The 20655-nt window shown below is 49.1% G+C and overlaps 1 protein-coding gene across 1 annotated transcript in view; it reads right to left on the bottom strand.

The window, feature by feature from the left end:
* Positions 1-13888: 13888 nt before the first annotated feature.
* APCDD1 (APC down-regulated 1) overlaps positions 13889-20655 on the bottom strand; it is a 32695-nt gene continuing 25928 nt past the window's right edge. Inside the window, exons 4-5 of the mRNA XM_043889256.1 lie at positions 16781-17102; positions 13889-15822 (exon numbers count right to left, since the gene is read on the bottom strand). Of these exons, the coding sequence (XP_043745191.1) occupies positions 15371-15822; positions 16781-17102 (774 nt within the window). The 3' untranslated portion in view covers positions 13889-15370. The remainder of the gene's footprint in view (positions 15823-16780; positions 17103-20655) is intronic.

Raw genomic sequence — 20655 nt, 5'->3', positions numbered from 1 at the left:
GGCTGCAGTTCATGGGATCGCTAAGAGTCGGACAGGACTAAGTGACTTCACTTTCACTTTTCACTTTCACTCATTGGAGAGGAAATGGCAACCCATTCCAGTGTTCTTGCCTGGAGAATCACAGAGACGGGAGCCTGGTGGGCTGACGTCTATGGGGTCACACAGAGTCGGACATGACTGAAGTGACTTAGCAGCAGCAGCAGCATCCATACAATTGCTTCTTGGTAGCCCAGCCTACATACTCATGAGTGAATCGTTTTAAAATTTTTATGGCACACAGTATTGTTATATTAATAATACAATATTAGGAGCATTGTTATACTTTTAAATAATACCTGTTGATAGACTTTTTCTTCAGTTACAAGATAGGCATACTGTACAGTCATGTGCTTCTTTGAAAATAAAACTATAAGGCAGTAAGAAAATAACACATCACTAATTTTATATTAAATATCACCTTATATCTATATGAGGAGACTAGTGTCTACATATATCTTGTACATTCTTGATACACTTTTAATTTTTTCAGTATTTCTAATCCATGCAGTTCATCTTTGAGCTTTTCAAATTGTTGAAAATCCCCCCCCAAAATTTCACAATATATTTACTGAGAAACCCGCATATAAGTGGACCCACACAATTCATCCCATGTTGTTTAAGGGTCAACTGTACTGTATTAATCATAACTCACATTGCACCCATTTAGGTGCATGGACAGATTATAGATTTCCATATTTTTTAAAGAAAAAATCATAGTGCACTTTACTGCATATGGAACTTTTTTGAAATTTCACTAGTAATTTGAAAGTTAGACTTGAGAGTTTACTAGGTTTGAATGACGCGGGCTGTCAAGTGGCTCTCTCCCACCTGTCTCTGAGGCTCTGCAGTCCGAGGCCAGTGGGCTCTGTGTCCTGCAGTTTCCCCTAAAACCACCAGGTGGCGCCATCTGCCCGTACTTTTACAACCTGGAAGTACCCAAACAAAAGAGATGATGAGTTTGGATGACAGGGTCAAATTCGGTTTTGTTTTCTTACTGAACTTTCCACATAAAAGCGATGCCGTCACTATGTTGTAGGTAAGTTATGCAGTGCTGCTCAAGAGCTCCAAGTGCAGTAGAGCTGGGAAGATCTGGTATCGATGTCCAACAATAAGTCACTTTCGCAGGTGCTTGAACCAACACAGTCCTCTTGAGCATCACTCAAGACGGAGAAAAAAGTGCTGCACAGCGTGGCATGCAGGATCCTAGTTCCCTAATCAGAGATTGCACCTGTTCCCCCTGCATTGGAAGCTCGGAGTCAACCACTGACCACCAGGGAAGTCCCTTGTTCCCTTTGAATAAGAGATAAAACCACCTACTGACTTGGCTTGGTGGAGTCCTACTCTATATTTTGTTGGACTGCTTGGAGGTGACCTAGTTCCACCCTATGAAAAGTCTCTTTCTAATACCACATCCCATAGGTGTATTTGCAAAAAGGACTTTAGCCTTAAATTATAATAGTTTAACTCTCTTGCAAGGAGAATATATTCATGTGGTTATATTTTGTGCAAGTGTCAATTAAGGAATTTGAAGTAATACAATTCAAAATATTAACACTTTTTTCTATGTGTTCTTTAAAAAATAACATGCATCTACCAAATGAAAAATTCCTCCAGAAGCCCTCAACGTGATGGTGTTGGGAAGAAGCAGATGCCACTTGGGTTTGTCCTGTTTGCTCTTTAGGCATTCACTCAACAAATCTTTGTGGAGTGGATGCTCCAGGTTGTATCCCACCCCAGGGTAGGGGGCAACTGTGATCTGGGAGTAGAGACATGCTAAATAAACCAGTGTGGAGGGGACGCTAGATGGGGTGGGGGTGGGGGTCGGGGCGGCCAAGGGGGAGGAACAGAAGGAGGGACCTGGGACGCACATGTCCAGGTGGGCGTGGTTACCTCCTCAGGCAGGTGACCTGCCCAGTGAAGGCCTGAGTCAGGGTCAGTCTGGCCCAGGAGTGCTGCTGATAAAGCTAGGAAGCTGGCAGCCCGTGGAGAGGGAGGGGCCGCCTGGCCCTTCCAGGAACAGGGCACCAGTGAGCCCACACGCCTTCCTGAGATCTGCCTAGAATTAGCCAAGTTTGAATTATGTTTGAAAATCTTCAGAAACACATATCTCGCTTAAATACAACTTCCGGCTACTTGTGTGATGAACAATGAATACATGTTAACAGAAGCTAAGAAAGTACTCAAACATGTACCATAGGAGATTTGACTCAAATGTGGAAATGTCAAGCCCACAGTTGCACTGGGATTGCAAAAGCAGCTGAAAGACCCATTTTCTCGAGATTTTCGGTAGCTGAGGAGATAGAATAGCAGCACTATGGTAGGGCGCTCACTAAAAAACGAGAAACTGTTCACAGAGAGGCCTTGGCCACATCCACCCCGCAGCCCCCCCAACCCCCCGGCCTGCCCTTCCCCGTCTGACCACTGAGCGGCGCTGCTGCCCGCAGCTCCGCCCGAGAGCCAGGCAAGCAGAAGGGCCGTGGATCCAAAGGATTCAATCCTGCTAGAATTTGAAGAGTCCTTTCAGATTCAGAAAAAGGAAGAAAAGCCCTCATCCTTCCCAGCCCCCAGTAAAATCAGAGATGAAAGAAGATGGATTTAGCCTGGCAAATTAGAAAATAAACAAGTGCTCGAAATGGATAAGTTTTTCCTTTTAAATTTGTTTTTGCAAAGGGTTTTTCTTCCCTGAAAAACAAAATACTAAAATAGCAAGTTACGTTTTCATTTACAAATCCTTCTCAAGAGGAAGTCTAATAATAACACGGGGTTCCCATTGGACCCAGCTCCTCTCATAATGTAAATACATTTCTCTCCTCTGAGGATAGAAACCTACCCTGGGCCAGGTAGTGCTCATCTAAATTGGTGATTTTACTCCTCGGTATTTTTTCCACCTCTTTTACCTTGAACAACCTCTCAAACAGAATGGAAATTGTAGATTCTGCAGCTGTTTACCAGACAGAAGGGGCCTCTTCAGGGAGTAATACACAGTATAAAGGACGGTGGCAAAATGCTTTGCTCCACTTTATTCCAAACCCTGTGGAGAGCTGTCAGCCCCTCACCAAGTCTCATCTTGAATCAGGTCTGCAGAATGAGGGAGCTGGGCTATATCCTGGGAAGAGCAGGCCTGGAATTCTTCATCCTTTCCGGCCTCGGCTGTGTTTTTTATAAGACAGAAATCATTTGGCTTCTTGAGCCTTGGTTTCCTCTTCTGTAAAATGGGAATAATACTGTGGTGGATTGAAAGTAGCAACCATATCTTGGACACTTGTCCCAATGAGAGGTGGGGTCTGTCCCTGGGCTGCCCCCAGGTGGTCCTCTGACTGCGTGGACAGTAGAGCTTGAAGGAGGGGCGTTTCCAGGGCTCAGACCTTCAGGTAAGACAGCTCCTGCCTCCTGTGGTCCTGGGAGACCTGGGCAATCCAAGCCTGAGCTCACGGTGAGGGGCCCATGGAGCTCTTCCTGCCCGCCAGCAGTCACTGCAGGGCAGATCCCAGACATCATGAAGCAGGTTGGGGCGGGGGGCACTTGCTCCACCCAGGATCCAGTCCACACCATGGAGAAAGACATCCATAGCCTTTTGTTCTCAGCCCCCGAGCTTTGGGACCGCTTGCTGAGCCACGGAAGACAAGCCCACCAAGAGCCACCTGTGAGCCACAGTCAGTTTTACACCTGATGGTCCAAAGCTTGTTGACTCGGGGCTGGCACGCTGTGTGCTCTGTCTATAGCAGCCTTCGTCATTCCTGCCGTTCCCATGCTTTTTCCACGCACAGCTTTTCAGAACCATCGGCCGAGACTCTCTGCCCAGAGCACGGAGGACATGGAAATCCCTCGCAGCTGAACCTCGTGGGCGGCCAAGGGCTTCAAGGCTACAAATCCTCCATAAGCACTGCAGTTATCAGGCTCCAGCAGGTGCCCGTGGGCAGAGGAGACTGTAGCAACCCCAGGGGCTGGGTACCCACTTCCCCTCCCCCTCCGTCTGCTCTGCTGATGCTGTGCCAGCCAGAGAGGGGAACATGGGGCGGTGGGGGGACGTGGGGAGGAGGAAGGGGATGAAGGCAAGGATGGCTCAGCCCAGGGGCAGCGGAAACAGAGGAGCCAGGCCTGGAGGGCAGGAGAGGGTCTTTGCTTGAGGACCTGAGCTTCTCACAGTCTGCCTCTGGATCCCGACCTGGAGTCTCCAGAGCAGTTCAAGTCACCACAACTGGGACAAATAACTCTGAGTGACACACTTTTCCCGTGGTTCTTTGCAGCTGCTTGGAAAAAGGGAGGAAAAACCAAAAGCAAAAAAGCAAAAAGGTGGAGGGGAAAGACTGCCAACCAAGCCTCCAGGACCCTCCGCAGACCCGGGCCTGGGCTTCAGTTCCCGTGCTGGTGTGCCCCCACTCAGACAGCAAGCTCCCGCCAGCTACACCTGCACCCTTTTCTTGTTTTCCACGATTCTGGTCTCCCTGTTTCCAGCTCCCCCAATCCCTGGGGGGCCACAGCCTGCCCCTCGTGTCCCCACAGGCCCAACCCTACCCTCCGTGTTCACCTGCTTCTGGACCGGCTCCCCTTGGTCTTCCTCCACCAGTCTTGTTACCTCTGGAAGGATGCTCCAGAGCAGCCTCTTATGGACTTGGTGGGCTTTCTACCACCCACCAGGTGTTGTCCTGGGGACAGAAGGACAAATGAGCTGGCCCTGCTCAGAGCCAGCAGGTCAGCTGTGACCCTGGTGAGAACTGAGTGGGTCTGTGGACGATTCCAGGAAGAGTTTCACATTAGCACTGATCGACTCTGACTCCCCTGTTTCCAGGGGTCGATGCTGACCCTTGGTGAACCCAGCATGATCTCATGCCCAAGATGGGGTGGAGGGCCGGTGTGGAGAGCCCCCAGGGACCCGCCTGAACACAGAGGCCCCTTGGAGCAGCCCTGACGCTCCAGTTCTAGAGCCTGTCTTCAGAAGCTGCAGCATTTATTGCTGTAGAATTGAAATTCTGTGGTTTTGAATCTTAAGTCCAAGACGGGACCTATAATTTAGATAAGCATCAACCAGCCGGCAGTGTGTAGTTGAAACTACAGGCTGCGTCTTTGATATTCCAAATAGACTCTCAAATCAGCCCTCTTACTGACTTACAATCTTCTATATCTTATTTATTTTAAAGCGATAACAACTTTAGCTTTCCCTTTTTCAGTTTACCAAGACTCTTGGGTTGTAGACAGAAGCCCTCACCGGAAGCACAGCCCCCCTTCTGCCCTGTCCCTCTTCTCCCGCCCACACCCCCTCCCCACCAAGGAATGGCTTGTGGTCAAGTGGGACTGAGTCTGTGCTCTTGGCCCTCAGGGCCCAGTGTTGGCCGCCCTGCTGTCCAGGCACCGACCAGAAAAGACACAGATCTTCACCGTGTTGCTAGGATGATCTGTACATAGTTCCAAGACAAGATCCCCCTTCTGCCTCCTGGGTGAGGGGTCGCCTCTCTGTTTCTCAGGCAAGCCCTGGATTTGCTTGTGCCGAGGGGCACTTACAGTTACTGTCTTTGCTCCTGACAATAGCTTTAGACTGAGAACGAGGGTAATATTCATCTTAGAAATCATGTCTGGATGTTTTACACAGAACCAAACATTCTGAACTCAAACAAAAGACAGCTTTCTGAAGCCGGGGTTCTGCCGATTGCCAAGGCCATGATGAAATCTGTTTACACGATGTTCAAATTCTGTAATATTCTGTAACTTTGAATTCCATCTGGGGCAGTTTTGAATCAAGCCAGGCTCTAAGGTGGGTGGGGGAACCAGACAGCACATTCACTGTTTGCTCCCTAATCCAGCTCATGTTTGCAAAATACTGGGGATCCAGGTGTGGACAGTGTGGGCCAGTCAGCCTGACCCCTTTCCGCCAAGGGCCTCCCTAGGTAGCAGAAGTGACAGCTGTTAAATAACATTAGAAAAAATGACAAATATGGAAAGTGCTACTGAGCCTAGTGGCTCAGACGGTAAAGAAACTGCCTGCAATGCCGGAGACCTGGGTTCGATCCCTGGGCTAGGAAGATCCCTTGGAAAATGGGATGGCTACCCACTCCAGATTCTTGCTTGGAGAATCCCATGGACAGAGGAGCTGGCAGGTCGCAAAGGAGTCCATGGGGTTGCAAAGAGTGGGACACAGACACGACCGAGCCACTAACACTTTCACTTTCACTGGGGAGACAGAACCTGCCAGGAGGTGGGGTGGGCATGGGTGTAATCTCAAACAACTCAGGAAAGTGTTAGGGAGACAAGGTCCTAAGGACCAGGATAAATGATGGGTGAGGGCGCCTCCAAGATGGCCAGGGTGCTGTGTGCTCCACCTGTGCTCAGGTGTGGGCGTGGCCAGGCACTCGGCAGGCGATGCTTCCTCAAGATGATGCAGGCTCCTTCTGAATCCTCAAAGTTAGCAGAAAAGATGAAGGAATAATAATAATAATAATACCATAATTAGGAGGAAAGAAGCATCTGGGTAACTTTGGTGTTTTTCCATGTGAAGTTTGCTTCTCAGAATGATCAGTATTTGCACAATGGGTGAGTAGTGTGTACACAGAGGGAATGGCTCTTCTAAGTATGATGAAGTGAGGAAACACATTTATTGGGAGAAGGAAATGGAGAAAGGGGGATGACTGCAAATAGAGAGTCTAATTTGGGTCAACTCTCAGATTGTAGCCAGTTCCGGGGAGGGCCGACTGCTTCTCAACGTTGCAGAAAAAAAAGACCCACCCTGCAGTCCTGGGCTGGCTGCTAGTGATGACCTCCATCCCCACTCACGTGGGAGCAGAGCATGAGAAGGCTGTGTAGACACTCCTTCAAATTCACTTTGAACTCATTCAGGGGCCACTGCCTTCTCCTGTCTGGAAATCAGCTGGAATCCAGCCAAGAAGGAACTTTACCTCCCAGTAAAGGCTGGGACAGTAGTTTGTAAGGCAAAGAGAAAGCTTTGTGATGCAAAACACAGACATGCACACACAAGCACATATATGTGCACACACACACATCTCTTAGGAAGAACAAGGATTTCCCAGAGAAGAAGTTGGCTTGCATTGAAGGACTTAAAAAAACTCTCTGCAAGGAAACAAGGAAGAGGTTCAGAAAGAGAGAGAAGTGGGGGAGACAGGGGAGTCCTCGGGTCAGAGCCAGGAGGCCCATCGGTGACAGGGTGGTGCAGGGGAGTGACTGGTGCCCACATAAGCTAAAAATCCTCTCCTTGGTGTTTCTGATCTGACAGTCAGCTGACTCTTCATAAAAAAACACCACCCAGCGACAGTGTTATTCTCTCAGTTGTGTCCAACTCTTTGCGACCCCATGGAATGTAGCCCACCTGTAGGGGAGCCTGGTGGGCTACATTCCATGGAATTCTCCAGGCACGAATACTGGAGTGGGTTGCCATTCCCTTCTCTAGGAGATCTTCCAGACCCAGGGATCGAACCCAGGTCTCCTGCATTGGCAGGCAGATTCTTTACCGTCTGAGCCACCAGGAAAGCCCAGGGTTGATGTATTGACTCGGGAATGGGGAGACTGTCTGGGCAGGAAGCATCCTGAAGATAAAAAAGAAAAAAAGATTCTCTACTGCCAACCACCTTGTGAGAGAGCTGGGTGAAGGATGTGGTCTGACTGGACTAGAGAGGGGAGACCCTTGGGGTTGGCCACACCAAGACCCCCCTGTGGCGGGGACTGTGCGGACACCCTGATCACCACCCCCCACACACAACAGTTTAAGCAAGAACATCCTTGGATATTAAAAAACAAAAACAAAAAACAGGGACCCTTTCTCATGGAGGTTGCACACTAAATGGTTTTGCTCTCAAGATCTGGGATTTGAACTTGGATAAGCTTAGCACAGAGGACTGCATGCTTGGGCATTTATTGACACACCTGGTAACAGGATCCAATGATTATGGGTCCCCTCTGGGGACAGATCATCAAGAGTCCTTGATAGGAATGCAGCCTTGTGTAGCAAAACTGGACTTTTTGTTACCAGGAGACAGTCTGCTTTTCATTAGCACATAACAGCTCACTTTTATGGGAAGTTTCTTCACTCCTTTTTCTTCCTTAGATTTAACTGAAGGATGAAAGTCCAGTTGTGCTCTACAGAGCCCAGGAAAGGAAGACCCCCGTGATCCCCGTGTTTCACACAGTGATCGAACATGAAAGCCATAGACTTCAAAGGGACACACAAATAAGAAAACGAGGTTTTCTAAAGATCACTGGGCCCGTGAGGGTAATTTCAGATGGACTCGGGGGGTTTAAATTTAAGAGATTTCCACACTGGGACTAGATGTGGGGCAGACCTGGAGTATCTTCTAAACAGTGCACAAAAGGGCACCCAGCTCAGCAGGTAGCATGCAAAGATTATGGAGCTTCTGAAGCCCTGAGTTGGAATAATGTGCCAGATAAACTGGGGGATGAATGCGTGGTTCTTCTTTATTGAACAAGTGTCCCAAGGAGAAACTCTCTTTTTTGCTTCCAGAAATGGTTGTTCTTTTTCCTGAGTAATTAATTTGTTTGAGTCACATGAAATTTTGTCATGTTACCTCTTTGGCTTCTAGAAAGCCTGACATTAACTGTAGCTCCCCTCTAGTGGGGGGCTGAGATTTGCAAGCACATCCTGAGAACAACCAGGTCACATCTGGATTGTTCTTATTTTTGTAGCCTTCGATTTTGTTTGCCCAGATGTACTTAGCTATTTTTATATTCTATTCGGTCCCCTTGAATTGTAGGTATTTCCGTAAACTGTCTTGACTCATTTTTGGAATGAAGTGGGATAAAAATAAGTAAATAAAGAAACATTGATTGCAAGTTAAAGAACTCAGACGATCTAACCGTACTAAGCTAACGCAGTAAAATCTAAGCTAATAAGGCAGTAGAGCAAAGCCAAGAATACAGATTTTCAAAAGCATAAACAACAAAGCACTAAGATAAGCAAAATATAAGTCTATAACCACTCCTCTACACTAAGTACAATCACTTGCTATCAGACCAAGGTGACGTTCCCTCTTTTATCTTCCCCCAGAAAGATGTCAAATTCTTGAAGCTTTTGGTTCCGCATGGAAAGGAAACCCAGTGGTGGTGACTCCCATGATTCCCAAACAGGCCTTGCAATTAAGTATCTTCTGTGAGCTTTTGATAAGCAAGGAATCTGTCAATGGTAAAATATTTTAACAAGTATCTTCATGCAGCATCTGTTATTTTGTGGATTACATTTGAAAACAGCCATAGATGCCAGAAGCGAGGGGGGGTAAAGCAGACATTGGAATAGCTTGTAGACATACACAACCAACACGTACACAAATTATTTCTTTTTAAAAAACCTGTGATTCCTTTCAAGGTTCTTATAGCAATGGTTTGTTGCTGCTGCTGCTGCTGCTAAGTCGCTTCAATCGTGTCTGACTCTGTGTGACCCCACAGACGGCAGCCCACCAGGCTCCTCCGTCCTTTGGCTTCTCCAGGCAAGAAAACTGGAGTGGGTTGCCATTTCCTTCTCCAATGCATGAAAGTGAAAAGCAAAAGTGAAGTTGCTCAGCCGTGTCTGACTCTTTGCGACCCCATGGACTATAGCCTACCAGGCTCCTCTGTCCATGGGATGTTCCAGGCAAGAGTACCAGAGTGGGTTGCCACTTCCTCCTCCAAATGGTTTGTTGAGTCCTGACATTTCTACACCATGCAGCATAAAAGAGACAGTTTCAACTTCTAAATATTTAAGGACCTCAGTGCCAAAAATGAATGTCTTCAAAAAAAAAAAAAATATTGGTTCCACCAGAGTTGGTGTTCCTTGGTGGCTCAAATGGTAAAGAATTGCCTGCAGTGCAGGAGACCAGAGTTCAATCCCTGGTCAGGAAGATCCCCTGGAGAAGGGAATGGCATCCCACTCCAGTTTTCTTGCCTGGAGAATTCCATGGACAGAGGAGCCTGGTGGGCTACAGTCCATGGGGTCGCAAAAGAGTCAGACATGACTGAGCAATTAACACTTTCAGCTGTCTTCAGAGTTGGTCTAGACTAGGGGAAGTAGTGGTGCTAAGATTATTTTCATTGGTCCATCTGTATCTGTGATATTTTATTCAGTATTTTTTAGAGAATTATTAATTATACAAACTGAAACTTAACTAAATAAGAAAGAATGGAGCAGTGATTTGCAGCACAGGGTCCAAATCATATTAGGAAAATGTGAACAAAACTCTACCAAAGAAGAGAGAGAACTGGGGAAAACAGTTGTTTGGAAGCCTGTCAAGTGGAGAAAGAGTAATTCCTTCTGAGAGACTTAAGATCATGGGTGGAACTAGGGTCTAATATTCATCCCAATATTAGAAAGAATCTTTAAAGAATTATAAGTGTTCAGAAATGGAATGACATGCCCTGACAGTTTCAGCAATGACTCTGGGAACTTTCAGGCTGACCCCGGATGTCCTCATGAGTTACCGCACTGGCTGGGGGCAGGGGAGGGTCACTGCATTGAGTATATGATGGAATGAGACAGATTCAAAACTTTCTTTGAGTATAAAATCCTCTATTTATAGCAACATAACTGTTATTCCTAAATGGTGGCAGGGCATAGTCTAACGATCAGTTTACTTAATGTTGATCATGCAAAAATAAGTGAAGAACAATCAAAGTAAGTGTCTGAAGCTTAGAGTAACTAATGTAAGTCACAGTCCTGCCAGCACCCCCGCCCCCCCGGGGCTGTGGCAGGACCCCCAGCGAGGAGCAGTTGGCTATGCAGTGCGCCTGAGGAGGGCGCTGGGACCTCATGGACCTAACAAGAACAGGTTGAATACCTGCTTCATTTCTTCATTTTATACTGGAGCATAGTTGATTAACAATGTTGTGTTACTTTCAGGTGTATAGCATGAATTAACTGTTTTTAAACTTGTTTGTTCATAGTTGTTTGCCTGTGTGGTAAAATTTTGCACAGAGCTCCTGTGAGTTTTTAGTTGTTTTAATCACCACCATTTTCTTCAATAGTCCAATGCTTTTGGAGTGAATTGCAACGGAAAAGGTAACTTACAGCTCTCTGTGGTCTGGAAATGTGATGAGACGAGTGAACAAGTGTGCAAGATACCGTGGAATCGAAATCTGTATCACCCCCCAGGGAGAAGGGCTACTCCAGAAATAGAGCACATGGTTTGCTTTATTTCCAGCCAGGCCGCTCATCTGAATTCATATTCACTGCTTTATTATGCTGAAAATGACACACGACTTCTTTAGATCTCTGGCCCAATCATCACTTTGATGTCTGATTTATTGATGCACAAAGGACTTGCCTTTCAAGTTTGTTATCTCTCATTTCAGTGGAATTTTTCAAAGTATTAAGAAACTAGCTCCACAGGGCCGTCTACCCAGCTGGAAGTTGGCACAAGATTCTGCAGTGTTATTGGTGCCCCTGGCTATTTCCTGCTATTTAGTTTCAAGCTAATAAGGAAATGCAGAGGTTGGCTAGTTTGCTGTGAATACTGCGGACAGACATTTGTGCTGGAGCACACTCAAAGGGGGTTCTTTAGAGAATGTGCTTTATCACACCAGGGACTCTGTTTTCTTGGCTACTGAAATGAATTTTGTTTGGAAATCAGAGCTATTTCTCATCTTTGACCAGCTCTTTTGTGGAGGCTGCACTTCCATGTTTATGCCATCCATTTCTGACATCATCCACTTGTTTCCATGGCAAAATTACTCAAAGAAGAGAAAATATAAAATAGAATATTTTTTGGAGAAATGTCTATTTAAATCCTTTGACCATTTTTTTTTTTTTGATGTGGACCATTTTTAAAATCTTTATTGAATATTGCTTCTGTTTTGTGTTTTGGGTGTTTTTTTTGGCCCCCAGGAATGTGGGATCTTTCTCCCCAGTCAGGAATTGAACCTGCACCCATGCATTGGAAGTGCAGAGTCTTAATTGTTGGACCACCAGGGGAGTCCCCATTTGACCATTTTTAAAAAGAGAGTTTCTTGCTTTTTTTTTCTGCTGCTGTTGAGTTGTAGGAGTTCCTTTTGGAGATTAACCCCTTATCAGATAAAAAGTTTGCCATATTTTCTTTCATTTAATGGGTTGCTTTTTCCCTCTATTGATTTTTCTCCTTTGCTGTGCAGATGCTTTTTGGTTTGATGTAGTCCATTTTTAAATTTTTGCTTTTGTTGCCTGTGCTTTTGGAATTATATCCGTGAAATCACTGCCAAAGCCAATGTCGTGATATATTTCCCCTATATTTCCTTCTTAAGAGTTTTACCATTTTAGGCCTTATGTTCAAGCCTTGAATCCATTTTGACTTGGTGTTTGTTCTTTTTGTCTCTGGTGTAAGGGTCCAATTTCAGTCTAGTGTATGTGAATATTCAGTCTTTCCGATGTCATTTGTTGAAGAGACTCTTCTTGCATCTTCCTGGCTCACTTGTATTAACAAAGATCAGCTGACTCCAGTCGTGTGGCTTTATCCCTGGTCTCTGTTCTGTGTGTCTGGCTTTGTGTCAGTGCCACACTCACTTGTGGCTTTGCAATATACTCTGAAATCAGGAAATGTGATTCCTTTAGTTTTGCTCTTTCTCAAGATAGCTTTGGCTACTCAGGGTCCTTTATGGTTTCCACATATATTTAAGGAGTGGTTTTTCTATTTTCCAAAAGAAATACCAGGGACCTAGTATGCGTTACAGGGATGGGACGTACCATTTACAACAGAACATCACAGGGTTTGTGTGGATGGCCATGAACATCACCGCTGTTTTCAGTAGGAGGTTTAAAGAGTTGATGAACTAGAGAACCGCGCTTCTACTGTCACAAAGATTTTCCTTCAGCCAGGAGCTACAAGGCCTACACTCAGGTTGTTTCCATCTGGTGTATGTGTGTGAGGCCATATCAGAGAGGTCCTGGGCTGCCCGCCCTTCAAACAGGGCTCCTCCGTGTCGGGAAGCACGGGGTCACCCCGATGGGCAGCTTGGCATGGGAACCCTGTGACGGACCACTCAGGATGGACGATCTCGGCAGTGCTGGACGCTGGGCCTCTGGGACAGGCGGTGGCGCTTGTAATGTCTGAACGAACTCCCTCTGCTCTGTGCTAGGGACACTGGGACCCTAGAAGTTCCTTCTTGAGTCCTGGGTCAACTTGGATTTTACAGAATCTGAAGCCCAGGTGACACTCAAATTATGTTGCTGACCAAGAAGCAGCTCTCTGAGCTGTCTGTGACCAGCCTGCTGCCCAGGACAAGACATCCAGTCCCAAAGGCCAGCAACACCAAGGAGAGCCAGCCAGTGTTCATGCCCTGCCTGCCCCAATCTCAGTTACAAATATGACCAGCTTCTAACTTCAGGGCAGACTGGCCAGCGCCTGAGTGCAGATTATGGAGTATTGTCAGCTTTTATGGAATATTCTAGAGTCAGCCATTTCTTCCTCAGAGACGGCACCCTGGCCTTAAGTTAAAATTTCCAATTCTTGAAACAGAATGACTGTTAAAGGATAGGCCATTGTGTTTCTTCAAAGTGATGGAGAATCTCTTAAAATAAGACAATCTTCGTAGGCTACCCGGGCAGCTTAGTTTTAGGACGTGAAGTATGTGGGTGAGACAGTGAGCGACAGGCACAAATCCAACTGACGATAATTTGTGAATAAATTATACTGGTCATTCTCTGTCTTGATTTGTAGTAGATCAGAAAGTGACAAGACCACATGAATGTCATCTCGTCCCTAAGACACACACATATCACACACTATATACACATTAAAGCCTGTGTATTGGGGTATATGTGCATATGGGTGTGTATATGTGTATACACATGGAGTGTTCTTTTAAACAGTGTGAACAGCTGAATCCAGATGAGTGACTATAAATCCAACATTTTTACAGTAAATCACAAAGGTATTCTGTAGTGAACATGTTTGTTTGTTTTTTTTTACACAATTTTATTATATCCTTTAAAGATAGCATTAGTGTTAATTAAATAGATCCACAGGTAAAATGTATATTGTGGGAGTATCTCTGACATCTCTGTTTATTAAACTGGGCAGACATTAAGTTAGTACTTTCACTGGAATAACCCCCCTCAACCGCAATGTAAAATATCATCTAAAGACACAGCACTGTGGTCCCCCATGCCCCCTTATAACTTATCACCACACCGTCTCATAAAGGCAGCTCTTAAGTACAGGTGGGACTCTTGGACCTCAATCATGGTTTGCACACCATCGTCTAGTTATGTCCGGGCTTTCTCTCGGTGACTCACGCTTCCCTCCATGGGTCTCTCCTGGCCACCATCTTCGGTGTTCAGAGGGCACATTTCCTAATAAGCCACAGTGACTCGTGCACCCTCACAGACTCTGTCGACGGTGCCCTGAGACTCTCTGCAGTGGCAGAGCCGGGTCAGCCCAGCCTGAACCCTGAGCAGGGTGAATGGTCTCTGGGGACCCGGCTAGGATGCCCCCACTGCCTCCTCTGGACAGCCAGGGCCGTGGTGCCCACATGTGATCTCTGAGTCTTAGTCTTTAAAGTGGCAGAGGTGACAGAGTAAAGCTCCAGGCGCCACGTGAGCCAGGACAGGGTCCTCCAGAGAGGAGGCCAGACCAGACAGGCACCACGTCACCCGGGTCATCCTCCCTGAATTGTGGCTCCTGTCCGTCTGCAGTGGGAAGGGTGCTGACCCACACCGCCCCACCCTGTGCCTGGGCGGTAAGAGTGATGAGCGTCCGGTAGCCAACCAGGGACCAGCACAGACCGGCACCTCCTTTCCCAACAAGCTAAAATGACCATTGTTTAAGTGACTCTGAAACTTTAATTACAGATACTTTTCAACATCTGAAAGTGTGGCTTTGTCCTCTTTCTGTGGAAAGGCTGGCACAGTTGTTCCCTTACACTCATGTCTTTTCCTGCTCCCCTGTCTCTTCTTTATGTAAAAAAAAATTGTCAGGATCACAGTCCCAACCAACTCTGCTCAGCATCCCCGGCTGGGAACTCAGAGAGCAAAGCAGGTTCACAGGAGCAGGAAGCAGCCGCAGAGAAGCAGCAGGAAAAGCTGAAGCCGGAGCTCCACCCCGAAGCACACGATGGAAAGGAAGAAGACGGTGGAGCTCTTGCCCCGCTGCCTCTGCCAACACGCTTGCCTGAAACCCTCTGCGGTCTTAAAGTGCAATTATATGGTGAGGACGCCCAGGCCCGGGACCCAACTGGACAGAGTTCAAAGCTGAATCTTCAAACAGCTCATGACTCAGGCTGGGCGGGTTGGAGGGCGGGGGTGGCAGGCGGGAAGGAGCACCATTCTCAGCCGCTCAAGTGCATCTGAGGAAGAAGTGTCTCTTCTTTTCATAAAGTCTGTAAATTGTAAGGCATCCTGGTATGGAAAAAAAAAATCACACCCTTGGCACTTCTAGCCAAGGCCGAGCCAGGGTGACAGAGTCCAGAGGCCGGTGAGCCCAGCCAGCAGCAGGGGACCTGGGCTGCTCCCGGGGGCCCAGCTGCGGTGCCCATGCCCCCCGGGGTCCTCGGAGAAGTCCTCAGGCCTGGGCGCCGACGAGGCACACTGCACCAGGGGCATCTGGTAAGACGTGGCTCTCTTCTCGGGCCGGTCCGGGCTGGAGCCGTCGCTGGGTCTCTGGCCGTTGAACAGCAGGTAGCGGCCGCGGGTGTCCCGCTCCATCTTGAAGATCTCGTACTCCGTGTGAGGCAGCCTGATGCCCAGGGCCACGCAGCCATTGGTGTGGGTCACATCCTGCTGGACGCCCACCTGCCAGGAGCCCTCGGCCCCACACTCGTTCCCGCTGAAGACGTTGAGGAGCGAGGCCGTGGCCGCGTCCATGGGGGTGACCTTCATGTGGTTCACTGCCAATGAGACAAGATAGCTCCGTGACGCGCGGCTGCTGGCGGCACCACGCCTCACAGGCCCCTGCTGTCAGCCCAGCCCGCAGACCATGGCCCACAGGAAAGACCCTCGGGTGGTGTGCCACGCGTGGACATGACCAGTGGCCACCCCAGGCACCCTGCAGGTGCCACCAGGGGAAGTCCAGACCATCTGCTGTCCATGTTGAGCCCACACAGCAGCTGACCCAGCCTGTCCTATGAAGCCAGACTGTCCCCAGGGAGTGGTCTCTGGGGACACTGCTCATTGGGATGGACACCATTGTCAACAAAAACTGGAATTTGTTTTTATGAATAGGTTTTGAGGTTTTTAAATAGTTTTGGTGTCAGACACCTCTATGAGTGAGCAGTCTTGCAAATTAATACTGGCCCGTGAATTGAGCAACTAAGGTTAATTAGGTGGCAAGCAAGAAAAATATGCTTAAATCCATTAAAGGGAAACCCCAACCAACTTCGAACCCCTCTCAGGGGCCATATTCTGTGTACACACAAGAGCTGTGGGGGATGGGATTTGAACCCTGGGATGCTGTCATGGGAGGGGTCACACCACTGTCTTATTTGTCCATGACAGGGTGGACACCTGCCTAAAAAGATGCACGTGCTCAAACAAAGCCTAGAAATAGAGCCCACACGACCCCCTGGCTGACAGCAACCTGGTGGAGTCACCCTTCACCTGCCTGCAGGCCTCCGACCTCCCACCTGCAAGTTTGTGGCATCTTCTCCAGGGCCAGACGGGCAAACATTGGGCCACCAGAGGCGCCACTGACCACAGCCCAGGGGCCGCAGCGAATGATGCCCTGGAGGCTGGGGTCTCCTCCCCAACATCCTTGCAGAGAAGATGCCCTGTGCCCCGGCTCCGCCTCCACAGACACGCCCCCGGACCGCCCCCATGACATCAGCTCCAGGGCGGGGCGGGCCCTACCTTTGAACACGAACTCCGTGCCGCCCAGGACCCTGGCGGAGTGCACGCCGCGGCTGTAGCGGCCCCTGGCGTAGAGGGTGAAGGTGGGGTGCTTGCACACGGGGTCCGAGTAGTGGTAGTAATGTCCCTCCCAGCTATGGTTGTTGTCGTGGAAGATGAAGTGGCGCGTCAGGAAGAGGACCTCGGGCCGCACCTCGCAGCGCTGGCTCACCCACTCGCCGTGCAGCCCCACCGTCAGGTCCGCCTTGGGGGGCAGCAGGGGCGGCCGGTGCTCGTCCGAGCGGTGGATGATGCGGCAGGCGACGCAGGCGTGGTCGTGGTTCTGCAGCCGAGACACAAGGTGGGAAAAGACGGTGTCCAACAGGGCAGTGCAAACGCACAGCGTTCGCCTCCCCAGGGCACCATGCCATTAACCAAGGTACCCGAGGGCGCCTGGGGGCGTGTGTGCCCGCCTGTTATCAGCGCGCGCGTGGGGGGGCTGATGGTAGAGCCAGGCCTAAATATTTCAGCTGTGATTTGAAGGCCCTTTGAAAATCCTGTTACATCTTATTCCATACCACCTGTCTTGGACACTTGATGTCAAAAAGAAAGGCTGGCACCACCTTGCCCAATTAGGATGGCTACTATCAAGACCCGGCTTCCCCAGTGACTCAGCAGTAAAGAACCCACTTGCAATGCAGGAGACATGAGAGACCCAGGTTCCATTCCTGGGTGGGGAAGATCCCCTGGAGGAAGGCATGGCAACCCAGTCCACTATTCTTGCCTGGAGAATCCCATGGACAGAGGAGGCTGCTGGGCTACAGTCCATAAGGTCAGGGCTGAAGCAACTTAGCATGCACTATCAAGACCAGCGGAAGATGAGAGTCTTGGTGAGGACGTAGAGAAACCGGAACCCCACTGCACTGCGGGTGGAAATGTAAAATGATGTAGTTGCTTCAGAAAAGAATTCTCTTAGGACCTGGCACCCCACTTCTGGCTTATACCCTAAATAACTGAAATCAGGGCCTCAAAGAGGAATCTGTTCACCCATGTTCACATCAGCACAATTCACAATAACTAAAGGCAGAAGCAACATTGTGTATCAGTGGCTGAATAAAGAAAATGTAGTCCAGACATGCAAAGGAATTGGATTCAGACTTGAAAAAGGAAGGGGATTCTGACACATGCAGGTTGTTACATGGATAAACCTAGAGGACATTATACCAAGTGAAATGAGCCCGTCACAGAGGACAAACCCTGTACGATCCCACATAGAGGGACCTCAAGTGGACAAATCCATGGAGACCAAAAGCAGAACAGAAGTTACTGGGGGCTGGGGTGGATGGAGAGGAAGGTCATACAACAACCTGAATGTCCTTGACATCACCGAACTGGATGCCTAGACGTAGCTAAGATGGTACACTTTGTTACCTGTATTTTACCACAACTAGATTTTTTCCAATGAAAATAATGATGAGACATTAGAAGGAAAAAGGCTTCCGAGGTGGCGCTAGTGGTAAAGAATCCACCTGCAAATGCAGGAGACATAAGAGACGCAGGTTTGATCCCTAGTTCGGGAAGATCTCCTGGAGAAGGGAATAGCAACCCACTCCAGTATTCCTGCCTGAAGAATCCCATGGACAGAGGAACCTGGCAGGCTATAATCCATGGGGTTGCAAAGAGTCAGACATGACTGAAGAGACTTAGCACGCACACACACACAGAAGGAAAAAAGCACTCCAGTTGCCGTGGGTGACTCAGGGCGCTGTGTCATGAGGGCAGGGGTCCCCGAGAACGAGGGCATGAGGACTCGGCCTCAAGGAGGCAAGAGCAGAGGCCAGGGAGGATATGGGCACTCCTGTACCCACCTGTATGCGCTGGCCCGCGGTCTGGACAGTGTGCTGGCTCTTCCTGACTCCTGCTTCATGGCTTTAAGCCACGTACTTAGTGTGAGAGCAGCCACTTGTCTGTGGGGAGTGCCTCTTTGCCTGGGCCTGCCTTGGGGCACCAACGTGGATCCTGCATGAGGGCTTAGGGCTGCGGCTGAGAAAACCCCCTGAGTAGGGGCCCCGAGACTGTCAGCCACGTGGATGCTGTCTGCCTGGAGCAAGGCTCGGGGTTCATAGAAAAAGCTGAGGTCTGGGAGTTGGGAGGGGAGCTCTGTGACCAGAGAGACGGCCATTGCCAGCTGCAGGACCCAAGGCCCAGGAGGCCTGTGGCCAGGGCTGCCTCCCAGGACGGACATCCTCTCTGCTCCTCTCCCCGCCACGTGGGTCTGTAAGCCCACCCGGGCTGCCAGATGCTGGCCACACTAGAAGCCCACACCCACGTGACCGCTGTGTGGAGGGAGAGCGACCCTGGCCCCACCCCCCCCGGGGCCCACCAGGCATAGCTCTGAGCCTGCAGGCAGGACTGACAGGTGGTCACTCGGCAGGCAGGCACTTGTTCTCTGGGCAGAAATCCAACCTCCAGGCCTTTCCATCCCTCGCACTGACTCTGAGAGGGGCTGCCTCCGAGAGCGGGCCGGCAAAGGAGGGGACCAGGGCATTCCAGTCACCCCCCTCCATGCTCTCCTTCCGGGACAGCATGACGCCCACTGACAGTCCTCGTGCTCATCAGTGGAGCCAGGCATTATTTTCAGGAGAGGAGGTTTGCTTGGGGCTTGAGGAGGAGATCCAATAGGCAGCGCAGAGGCTTCTCTGTCCCGGGCCCCATGTGTTTGTACACCTACGGTTTCCTGCCCAGGTCTCTGAGATACACAAGAAGGTGCCCTACAGCCCGTGGTCAGCAGGGGGCTGTCTGCAAGCCACCACGAGGACACGGACCAGAAGGACACGTGCACAGAGCCCACGAAGGCTTCTTTGCACAAAAAATGATGATTCCAGCCATGGCAGGAGATCCAAAGGCCAGCAACTGCAGCTGGGGACTGTAGGAAAGTTACCGATCTCTCCATGTCAACGTCCCCACGCATAAAATGAGCACTGTTATACCTGCATAAATGCTGTAGGAAATGAGCGCAGATTAAGGCAGGTCCCACTCTGTACTCTGAGAATTGCTGCATAGAGAAGTTTCGGCGAGTTGGGGCTGTGTGTGTGCATGGCACTTGGTAGGAAGACCAAACAAATAGCACGTCTCCTGCTATATGTGCTACGACCTTTCAAATGCATGATAGGATGAAAAAGACAAATTTAATTGAAAGAATGCATCATTGAATTCAGTAATTTTGCCATGATGTTATTTTCTTGTAAATTACTAGGAAGTGAAGGTTTCAAATTTTTTTTACCCCAAAGGGGGTTCTGATACTCAAAGTTTGGGACAGAAAGCTAATATAATGCCTGGAACATCGTATAAGCTCCCGCATCCAGGAAGTTAGCCGCTTAATGGCTAGTAAGTGTTATTGTGAGCAGCACCTTGATCAAACTATACCTGCTGTCCCTGCTCCCCCACCCCAGTCCACAATATCTGAGTGAAACCGCCCAGTACTCAGACTCAAGTCTCTGAGATTTCACAAACGTTCTGATGCTGGTGCCTGTTAGCAACCATGCCAAGTGGTGCAGGAGACACCCTGGAAAGAGAGAGAACCCTCTGCGAGCACACACCAGGCTGCTTCCAAAACACACGCAAGGAGCGACTGCTTGGCTACTCCCCCGGGAGCTCGCCAGCTGGCAGCCTGCTGATTGCTCCCCGACTCCTGCCTACAGCCAGATCCTCCGCAGCCCACGTGCACTGCAGGTCCCAACAGGCCAACCCAGCCTCCACTTGCTTCCTCCTGCTTCCACCATTCGGTTTGCTATCTGGGAATTTAAAAACATCACTTGTGACCACTTCATTTCTGGCCATTCTAGGAAGACACGAGCCTCAATTCCTGAAAAGATCTGTTTGCTTCCTCAAACACC

The sequence above is a fragment of the Cervus elaphus genome, chromosome 27, assembly GCF_910594005.1.
Source record: "Cervus elaphus chromosome 27, mCerEla1.1, whole genome shotgun sequence".
NCBI classification, from domain to species: Eukaryota; Metazoa; Chordata; class Mammalia; order Artiodactyla; family Cervidae; genus Cervus; species Cervus elaphus.
The sequence above is the reverse complement of the archived record's forward strand: the minus strand, read 5'-3'. Positions and strand labels throughout refer to the sequence as shown.